Here is a 10,797-nt window from a genome sequence, read left to right on the forward strand (position 1 = left end):
TTTTTCCCTCTATTGAGTTTTGGACCACAGCCGCAAAACAAAAACGTACCCTCTGCATCCAAGATAGATATTCATGGATACAATGCTCTCAAGCCCCAATGCACACAGACAACTCATATACAACATAAAAAGCTCTATTGTGCTGTACTTTAAACAAATCTACGTTTGCTTGTTTTTCATGGCACTGTGGGGACTCGCTGGCTTTCAGTGAACTGAGCAAATGGTCACCACAAGTGTATTTATTTTAGGGTTAAGACTTGGTTTTAGGGTTACGTTCAGAATCAGGTTTCTGTAAGTGGCTACGATTAGGGGTTGACATTTTTTGAATTTCCCAGTTATACTGATGAGATATTAATAAAACCATTGTAGTCTTACTACGTACTAATATGGTGATCTAGTTCACTATGTAATGTACCTCACAATGAGATTAAGACTGGGTGCCTCAGAATGAGGTTACACTGCTTCCTGTTTATAACTGAAGAGCAGCCAGTTATCAAAGCGCTGTGACGAGAGAGGTAACTTAGGCAAAGTAAAAATAGACTTCAGTGTAGCACACCTCACTGACTAAACACTGTAATGTCCCGTAGCCAGAGAGCAATCGTGTCAGACAGACAAAACGTGTAGTTCAAGACGACTGGAATATGACAGGTAGGTTCTAAAATTAGATTTAAATGTACAAACGTGGTTCTAATATTGCTACAGTGTACATATCTGTTAATGGTCTATCCCATCCTGCAAAATATCGCGGTTACCACAAAAACAGGAAAGCTAAATAATTTCTAAAGCGTGTGTATCAGAACATAAAGGTGAAACAAAACAATGAGTTGATAACCATAACTGTACAGTATGTATGATATATTGCTTTGTTTGCAGTAGCTAAGTGTCTACACGTAACCTTTTTATGTCACAGTACGTACGGTAATCGTACCATGTGTCCCAAAACCCTTGGGACAGTTTTTAACCGAATTATTTATGTTGCTTACAGAGAACTTACAAGAAAAAGGAATTTATAAGCAGGAAGAATGAATGTTTATTGTATAATTTGTCAGTGTTTAGAATTTGTCAGTATTTAGCCTCTTGATTATTAAAAAAAGCAAACATCTTAAGATATTCCATGCAGTAGAACACTTATATTTTAAAATTAGCTATACCAGTTGTTAATAACTAACTATTTCTGTTCTATTTTTATAAGCTCAGGGATTGGAATTGACCAGTATTTTTGAAGCTTTTGACTAAGTCTTTGTTTTTCACCCACGCAAAAGCAATGATGCATTTGAAAAAAAGTTGAGAGATGTACAGTGGGTAATTCCAAATTGTATTTTTGATAGCTGATGAAAATGTAGACTTGGAATACTAATGTTATAATTGTTTTTGATTCCCAGGGAAATACTGTGCATCTAACGGTTTGGGTTTGTCTTTTAGACTACCATGTGGTAGGTTTGGTGCTGTTATCTCTGGCCTTGTTGATCTCTTTGTGTCTCAATGTCATCTTCTGTATCAGACAAGCAGCCACTTTATGCAGAGGTACGGTTACATGTAAAGTAAATTTATTTTTTAAATGTGGTCTTCATTGACTCTGAACCCTTCAGCAACAGGGCATTTTATAAATTGCTAAATATTTTGTTCATACAGACACAGAAGAGTGCTGCTTCACTAACATTTCTGGAGAAAGGTTTGCTTTTCATTCCTCTTTTTAATGAGGCTTAAACATGTGTGAATGTCAGCCAGTTTAAGTTTGAAACATGTTAATTTGTAATAAGTAATCAGTGTTCCAAAATATTTTGTATTTGTAATCCACAAATAACATCTTATTAATGAAATAAACTGTGAAATTATTCTTGTTGTTGAAGCCTGTCACAGAATGATGGGCATTATTTGAATAGCCTAAATCGTGACGAGCAGCAGGAAAGTCCCCACAATCATCATGAGCAACAGGAAAATCCAATCTACGGCAACATCAGCTCAGACAGAAGAGGTGAGCTTGTTTCCAGTACAAGAAATCACTGCATTTTCTGGAGGGCTAGCACACAAAATGATTCTGTATGTTGACACAATTTATTTATAACAATAATTATTATATTGTGTTTCCTTTTTCTTTAGTTGTAGACCTTATACTTGAGCAAATTCCATGACACCAAGTTTTAGAAACATTTAGTGTATATTGAAGCTGAAAGTTGATTTGGATCTCTTCTATGCAGGTTAAACATATATACATGTGTAAATAAATGTGTTTAGCTAAAACTGAATTTCTTTTTCCACCCCTATTTAAATACCCTTAGCTTTTCAAATTTGAGATGTGTTGTATGTCCCTCTAAAAATCTAGACTCATCTATTTTTGGATTTATGTGATTCATATGCGCCTACTGTGGTTAGTAGAATGTAAAACAAATGACCAAATCCTGTGTTTTACTTGTTCAGATTCTGTGGAGCTTTGCTATGAGACGATGACCATGAACACAAGAGATCCCAGGAAGGTAATTGCTGTGAATGTAATGTTCAGACTATGGCCTGTGATGTTACGTACCGTACAATGTACATATTATTTTGTCTAACATTTGAGAGCATGTGTAGGGACTATTGCAGAGTAAAAAAAAAAAAAAAATATGTTGTGCATGTCTCATTTCTCACCTGCTTGATTAATTTTCACTGATTATGCCAGAAGTGTTCTTGTGTGGAATGCATGCTAGAATAATGAAAGTGTTAAACTTCTCTAAAGCTTTGCATCTCCAAAACAGAAGATGAAAAGTACCGGATATACAGTAACATGCACTAAAGGTGAACAAGCAAATTTGGGTTTGTGAGTTGTTTACAAAGTATAATTATATTCGAAACCTAATTGCTTGACTATAATTTGCAAATGTTGGTATTCGAATAAAATTCCTTCTTACATCACAATGAAACTAAATATTTGGTAACGTGCATTTGGTGTAAAATTACGCAAGCAGACTAGTTTAAACTAATGCTTTGTTTGCTGATAGCTTTGCTTTCAGAACGGAAGGCAGCAGACACCAGAGGCATTGTGGTCAATGAAACTGTGGACCAATTAAGAACAATATGTTCTAAAAATAAACTACACTTACAGAAATACATGAGAACCTAAAACCACAAGATCTAGAATGTGTCATTAAACTGGTGCGTAGAGCTGCCGCTTTTACACCTAAAAAAACAGCATTAATCAGTGTTCTCTCTATTGCTTGGAACCAGTCTCTAGAGCCTGACCTGAATTATGCCTCGTTGGATCTAAAGATAGCAAGGAAACGCCTGAAGAAGAATCGCCATGCTAAAGGAAGAAACAAACTTCAAGATGACCTGCCGGTCCACCTCACACCCCCGACGAATGCTTTCATGGAGGCGGAGGCAGACATGGACGCTTACCTTCCTCCCAGAGACAGCAGTACCATGGTTTCACACAGTAGCATCTACCTGAACAGTCAACAGATCGCCCAAGAGACAGAGGAGATGGAAAGAGAAAAGGCCATGAACACAGAGAGGAAGAATAGGGGTTGGGAGGGAATAAGAACGAGGGAAGAAGGGCGAAGTGGAGAGTGGAAAGGAGAGCAAGACACTGAAGAAAGAATAGATAGCAAAGATGGTAGTAATGGGAGTGTATTCACACAGCTTTTGGAATTAGAGGCTATTCAGAACGGCTCAGATCATTTCATCAGCAGCTTCATCCACGAACGTGACCAGCAAGATTAGGCAAGACCTCGTACTACGACTCTTGTTTCAAACTTTTCCGAACTGAATAAGCCACCTGAAAAGGCAAATAAAAGCGCTGTCCATGACTTCTGAAATATATCTTTCAATAATCAACGAGCTTTGCGCAATTTCCTCTTTGACGCAAACAAACTACTCATCAAAGACTCTCCAGATTGAGCAACTGAGGGAAAAAAGGTGTACTTTTCTGTGCAGAGGATGTAATAAGCGTAGACAATATAATGAGAAAAGGAAACTCTGTGTGTGACATTTAGAGGTCAAGGGCCACATGGAAATTTTCAATTTGTTGCAAGAGATAAGGCAAACATCAAATCACCACATGGAAGATCTTTCACTGTTTTGGTGTCCTATTATCATACATCAACAGGTGGCTCACAGAAACGGTGTAAAGGAAAAACAAGAATCTTACATTTGTTTTCCATGCTGTATGTGTTGGCCAAGGCTCAACAGTTTCTTGAATAACTGTACATGCCTGAGCATGGAAATCGGTTTTTGAGTCATGTTATGACTGACGATTAAAAGAATAAGATAAAAATTCAAATGAAAGGCAAGAAAGTAAACGGCGAACGCTGTAAGCGGTATAATATTAGTAATGTCATAGGATTTCCCCCTTGGGCATATTGTTATGTAAATGTCACACACAGAGGACTTTTCACATCAAAGTTACGAAAATGGTCATTAGCTTTACCTATTGTATTTATGAGCTAATGTAGCATCTGCTTAATTAATTACTGTATTTCTCTTTCTCTTGGGAAGGATAATTCACCGCCTTGCTATCTGTTTTGAGGGAACTGAAATGAGCTTAAAGATATTATTGTTATTAAAGTGGAGGTCTGCAGCACACTGTTTGTAGACAGCTTTTCAACAGCAGACCATGGACTCCTTCCCCCTATGGATTCATTTTTTGCCTCAATTATAATACAGACATACAGGAAAGAAACATAAAAAGACACACACAAACAACAAGGCAGGTAGTTCAACTAGATTGTCTTCCAGATGCTTTATCAATGGAAGCAATTAAGGACAAAATCCACAGTTGTAGTTTTTGTTGTTCTGTGCAAAAATGAGTTCTAATCTTTACACAAAAATTAGACTTCAGCAGTCTAAATTCAAATGGGTGTCTTACAAAAGGTAATGTCATGTTACTTCAGATTCCCTCTAAAAATTATTTTGTACTCAACTATTGTCTCAGATCTCCTTAATTAAAAAAGTGCATGAGGATGGGATTCATGTCCAGTATTCACAGGAGTGAATTCAGTAAGCAGACAGACTTCAACGTGTAGAAATGCTCATGCTTTTCTCTCACATGCCTAGATGTGGCTTAAAACGCATATTAACTTAGCTAGACCATTATGTGCTCAAGCTACAGTATGCATCTGTTGTATTGTGGCAATAAAGGCTGATCAGCAAAGGGAGTACTAATGAACTGTAGTTTGATAATGAAGGTTTTTTTTCATAGAGCTCTCTTACAAATAATTGCGCTATCCATGGTTTTAAATGTCTATGCAATGCAATCAGTACAGCTCAGCAAAGATAAATTTTAGCTCCCCCTGCCCCAAAAAATACAGTTGATTATTTTTTCAAGGAGACTTTGCTTAACTGCTAATTTAACTTTGACAAGTTAGTAAGACTGTCCTTGTGAACTGTTATTTGTCCATTAGCGAGAATTCAGGGAAGCTGGATCCCAGTAAAAATAATTTTCCATGGTGCCGATGTTGTGGTTGTCAGGGTCACAAGGCAAGTAGTGGCAAGAAAATGGCAGACGGCCTCTTTCTGCAGCCTAGCTTGTGGTTTGTATGTTAGCCCTACTGTAGCTATAGTGGCCCTGTAAAGTTTGTTATGAGTTTCAGGAGTGGACTGTAGTTTAACTTCATTTATATAAGGACAATGAATTGGGATTATGTGTATAATGGCATCAGCATTTCTGTGTGGCTAATTTTGAACTGCAATCCTTTGGTGAGATGTTTTGAAACCAGTAATGGGTGTGTTCAAATTTATAGACAAAAGAAAACAAGATGCAATAAAGACAGAAACAGCAAGCATTCTCAAGACCGTGCGCAAAGAACAACAGAAAACAGAAAAACATTAGCACATAATGCAGCAACCACATCCACTATTCAGTATGTATTTGTACAACCAACATCAAGCAGCAAAACACAGCCAAGCAAAACTGATTATAACCATTTTTGACACCAATAAGCAATACAACATATGCAGTTGTGACTGGTCATTAGAGGCTGGTGGGGCACCGCAAACACATGTAATGTTATTTTTAATTTAAGACTATAATCTAGAATTTCTTATCTCCACATATGTGTAAAATACAACAAGTATTCAATTTCTTAGTGGCATGAAGAAATAGTGTATGTTATCATTATTTCTTTATTATTATTATTATTATTTTGGTGTAAGCTACTTTATGCACAGTGTAAAGATTACTTGGAATGAGGGAAGATAATAAGGGTGAATTACATGAAAGAAGTCTCCAGCTAGACAACAAACAAACAACAAATAAATGATATATGTCACCAACATGACTAACATTGAGTCATGTGCGTTTTCTGATCTGCCATCCCCTATGGTTAATACAATTAAGTTCAGGCTATTTAAATTAGGCCTACTTAGGAAGTTTAGAAAAGTGCTGTGGTCATCACTGATTACGGAAAGATTCTCTTCATTATTCTATGGAATGAAAGCGTCAACCTCCTCCCTATCAGTGTTAACGCATGCTTCTTCTGCCTTCGCTACTGAGAAATTTCATCATGTCGGCAAGAGGTCACGTACGGAGAATACTAACATAGGTGTTCGAATATAGATGCTGTCTGCTACAAATAAATAGCCCAAGCTTAAGAGTAGAACAAACAAACTAAACAATTTAAACCCAGTATGCACATTGTAATAAGTAGGCCCACTTTTGATATACAAACTTAGTTTCAGGTCTGTATTAATTGGTTATTGATTGGGATATTGACTTACCTGTTCAGGCTCCAAGAAGACGGTTTGCTAGCTTTTCATCTTTTTCACTGTAGGCCTATGTGACAACAGCAGCTGTTCTGTCGTTAATGCGAGCAAAAAAATGTTGTTTTACACTGGTTAACGTAAAATTAAAGTGTTAAACGTGTATGCGTCCTAACTTAGCCTACCAATTTAGTTCCGGAAATATACGCGGCTGTAGCTCGTAGCGTAACGGCGCCATGCTAGCTTGGTGATGGGACTGCAGTAACAACTCCGAGCTCTTTTTTTTTTTTTTACTAAAAATTAAACTATTGACGTTAATAATGATATGGACGTATTTCAACAAAAATGAGTTACTCAATCAATTTATTATTAATTAACCAAATTAATATGATGAGTACCCGGCCGGGTATTTCTTTGTTTGGCTGCAAGAGTACGTCCAAACTTGTATATCTTTCAAGGAAAAAAGCATAGACTTTTAATTTTATATATTTACAGTTTATGGGGAAAACGGAATCGTCAGTACTATCCAATGCAACTAAAAGTAACATTTAACGCATTCAAAATTTTAAGGCTAAAGCCTCCAGTGAGCGTAGGGTTGGAACCCGGAAATGGAAACATTTTTTGAATCACCGAGTGAAGGGTCACACACGGACGTAGACGATCTTTGTTACAAACATGGCAGCGCGCATGTGAATGTCATGCCATCTTAATCTATTCCCTTTTATTAGTTAATGTTTGGCCATTCTTACGTTAAAGCTGACGCGGACATTAGCTACATCTTGCAGACTTGTGGTTTGATTGACCTCGGACAGCTAAGTCATAACTCGGCTATTCCCTTGCTGACCAGCTCTCAATGTTAGCATTTAGCAACTAATTAGCAGTCGTCTCTACGATGGATCCTGACCAACAACTGAGAAATGTAAGTCACATGCATATGCAGTGTCAGCTAACGTCACGTTGGGTGAAATTGCAACTGGATAGTTTGAGGTTTATTTTGTGTCTCTTGCAGCTGCGGGATTTCCTTTTGGTGTACAACCGCATGACCGAAACCTGCTTCCAGCGATGCAGCAGCAACTTCAACTACAGAAACCTTACCATGGACGAGGTAAGAATATTAAGATCATACGCCTTAACTCATCAACTTTCATTAACTGCTATTGTTGTGCATGTATCCTTAAAGAACATGGCCAGAAGTATGTACTACGTAGACAAATATTACACCCAGATGTGAGAGTGTTGATATCTCCAAAAGTATTGGAATTAGAGCTGGGCGATATGGAGAAAATCAATTATCACAATGTTTTTGACCAAATACCTCGATATCGATATTGTGGCGATATTGCAGGGTTGACAATTTGGTGCTTTCACAAAATGCGCACACAGTGGAGTGTGTATTTAGGACTACAGTTGACAATTGAACTGCTGGCTAACACTGGCACATTTGCATAAATGTTAACGCTGTCCTTGTAAATAAATGAAATGAATGATATATTTGATAAGTAATCATCAGTTAGGTTGATATGACTATGTGGGAAAAGGCAAATAATAGAATAGCTAGAACAGTCTGGTGTGTTCAGAAAATGGCATGACTCTACTGTAATGCAGCCTTTAAAACCAGGAAAAGACAACACTTGTCTGTATCATATTAGGATATTACAATGTCCAAAATTGAAGACAATATTCAGCCACATATATTGATATTGATATAATATTGAAATATTGCCCAGCCCTAATTGGCATTTATAAGCTCTTATAACAGCCTTACACGTTGGATGTTTGACGTTATGGCCTGGCTTGTAGTAATCATCTCATAGGGTTTTGTACAAAGTTGGGTTCATGGTTTTTTAAAGTAAAGGTCAAGGACCTTGCTTTCTGCATCATATTGGAAAAAGGAAAGGACTGCCCTGTCCACATACTTTTCGCCATATAGTGTTTTATAAACACATAATCAACTTTATTTAAACAGCACTTTTTTTTACTATAGTTATCCACTCATCATCTGTGATTGCTGTTGTCTGTCCAGGAGCGATGTGTGGACAGCTGTGCGGGGAAGCTGATCCGCTCTAACCACCGCCTGATGAGCACATATGTGCAGCTGATGCCTCGGATGATGCAGCGTCGGATGGAAGAGATTGAGAGCAAGGCTGCAGAAAATGCCAAGGCAGCAGAGGCAGCTGCTTCTGCATATGTGGAGCCCCCTACCACAGAGGCCTCACCAGCATCTCAAACCCCCATCACCTTATCTCCACCCCCACAGGTACCTCGACTGCTGGATCAACCTTTTACTTCAATGACGATTGACGATGTCAGAGTCGGACCAGAGGCCCATGGCTCAGTCTTAAAGCCAACAGGATCAGATATTCCAGTTGAGCTTAACACGGCTGATTCTAAATTCACGACAGCCCCACAAGTAAAATTATCAGCTTCCTCCCCACTCACACCCTCGATTGAAACTGTGAATCTCTCAGTGCTTAATGAAGCTGGCAATGGACCCTCTTATAAAGCGAGCTTGGCTCAGCCGCCGATAGCTGGTGCCCAAATTGAGTCTGAGATCTCAGCGCCTGTGTTTATGCCATCTAAACCAATGTCTTTAATAGAAGATGTGCCTCTGTCAACAGTAGCTGCACCTACAGTGTCCAAATCCATTGAGAGCCTGTCAGGCCAAGAGAGAGCCCCAGAGGTTCCCCCACCGTCAGGCCAGTAACGATGGCCATTCTGGGTCCGTCTTGGGTGGTTAAACTGTTAGCGAAATGGCCCTGACTCCCACCTCAAACAAATCACGTCTGATGAGTAACTCAAATGTGAGATTCTCCGTATTGCTGTAAAGAATAGATGATTAATAGATATACACTAATTATTAAATATATAAACTTTTCAATAACATACATGATATCATGTCATATAACCTTTTTCTGGCGACTGTCAAATGTGAGCATTTGATGCTTTTCTGATTTCATATTGTAAATAAATTGTTGAGGTTTGACAAAACTAGCAAGCTGAAGACCTCACATTACAACTCTGTATTGTCATTATTTCTTTCTTTTTTTATATAAATAAATCAAATTGATTATGGAAAAAAATGGCTTATGTGGAAGGTTAACCAGGTGAGAAAAAAAACGTGTGTGTGTGTGTGTGTGTGTGTGTGTGTGTGTGTGTGTGTGTGTGTGTGTGTGTGTGTGTGTGTGTGTGTGTGTGTGTGTGTGTGTGTGTGTGTGTGTGCTTTTTTTCCCCTGACAGTATTGTGAAGTGTCAAATGGTAATAACAAAAAAAGAATTTTGAGCAGAATAGAGTGCTCAATCTAATGACCTACTGAGCACACTCCTGCTATTTGTTTGGAAAGGTGACACGGTAAACGCACACATTGGATAATGTTCAATAATACAAATGAGAGGAAGCCTTACTTCTTTCTTGTGTTTTTTACTTTAAATGCCCCATTGACAACCTCTTGTAGTTGTTGTTTGAAGGTCCTCCTACTGAGCTGGCACCAATGAGTTGGTGGCATTTGTCACATTCTATCACTGTTGTGGGTTGAAATCTGGTCCATGCCTTTGTCACATATCACCTCTCTCCTCCCTTCATTTCCTGTTTTTGCTCTAAACACGCTATGCACTCTATTATCCAGCAGCAAAACCATGATAAGCAATCTTAAAACTGAATTGACAGTGGCTTTATTCCTCAACCGCAAAGTCAGTGGCGCTCTTTAACATTGTCAGCCAACAGCTGTGACAGTGACAGGATGGTAGAAGAAAAGATTTAGACTTAAGTATGAAAAAGGTTAGTTCAAGCCATATTCCTGTTTGGATAATATGGTCATGTGATAGTCAGACATCTTTAGCCACCCTGCTGTAGAGTCCAAGTCAATGAGAATCACAGTGCCTATCACCAACCAACTTGTACAATAAAACTAATTCAGTCATGTCACAGTGGCACATGGAGTAGGTAATATTTTCCAAAAACAAAATTTGTAATATTTTAATAAAGCCTCTCTTTAGGATCAATGATCAATTGTTATTGGTATATCTATCTATATAGATATATCTATCTATCTATATATATATATATAGATAGATATATATATATCTATCTATATATATATATATATAGATAGATAGATAGATAGA

At 37.9% G+C, this 10,797-nt stretch overlaps 2 protein-coding genes across 2 annotated transcripts; both read left to right on the forward strand.

Annotated features, from left to right (window-relative positions):
• Window positions 1-494: 494 nt before the first annotated feature.
• LOC116701019 (uncharacterized) lies at window positions 495-3,886 on the forward strand. The gene is made up of 6 exons (XM_032534550.1): window positions 495-648; window positions 1,423-1,524; window positions 1,633-1,672; window positions 1,851-1,975; window positions 2,419-2,474; window positions 3,205-3,886. Exons 1-6 carry the CDS (start codon window positions 642-644, stop codon window positions 3,697-3,699), a joined length of 825 nt encoding a protein of 274 aa, XP_032390441.1. The 5' UTR covers window positions 495-641; the 3' UTR covers window positions 3,700-3,886.
• A 3,421-nt stretch (window positions 3,887-7,307) lies between these two features.
• Window positions 7,308-9,697, forward strand: timm10b (translocase of inner mitochondrial membrane 10 homolog B (yeast)). The gene is made up of 3 exons (XM_032534551.1): window positions 7,308-7,594; window positions 7,685-7,780; window positions 8,699-9,697. The coding sequence occupies exons 1-3, from the start codon at window positions 7,568-7,570 to the stop codon at window positions 9,377-9,379; spliced, it is 804 nt and encodes a 267-aa protein (XP_032390442.1). The 5' UTR covers window positions 7,308-7,567; the 3' UTR covers window positions 9,380-9,697.
• The last annotated feature ends 1,100 nt before the right edge of the window (window positions 9,698-10,797 follow it).

Source organism: Etheostoma spectabile, chromosome 13, assembly GCF_008692095.1.
Source record: "Etheostoma spectabile isolate EspeVRDwgs_2016 chromosome 13, UIUC_Espe_1.0, whole genome shotgun sequence".
NCBI lineage: Eukaryota > Metazoa > Chordata > Actinopteri > Perciformes > Percidae > Etheostoma > Etheostoma spectabile.

Bases quoted from the DNA above. Each gene is read 5' to 3' on its own strand.
- LOC116701019 (XM_032534550.1), top strand. The intron at 1,673-1,850 runs GTTTGCTTTTCA...TTGTTGTTGAAG, and splicing joins ACTAACATTTCTGGAGAAAG to CCTGTCACAGAATGATGGGC. The intron at 2,475-3,204 runs GTAATTGCTGTG...GCTTGGAACCAG, and splicing joins ACACAAGAGATCCCAGGAAG to TCTCTAGAGCCTGACCTGAA.
- timm10b (XM_032534551.1), top strand. From the start codon at position 7,568: ATGGATCCTGACCAACAACTGAGAAAT. The intron at 7,595-7,684 runs GTAAGTCACATG...TGTCTCTTGCAG, and splicing joins CTGACCAACAACTGAGAAAT to CTGCGGGATTTCCTTTTGGT. The intron at 7,781-8,698 runs GTAAGAATATTA...TTGTCTGTCCAG, and splicing joins GAAACCTTACCATGGACGAG to GAGCGATGTGTGGACAGCTG.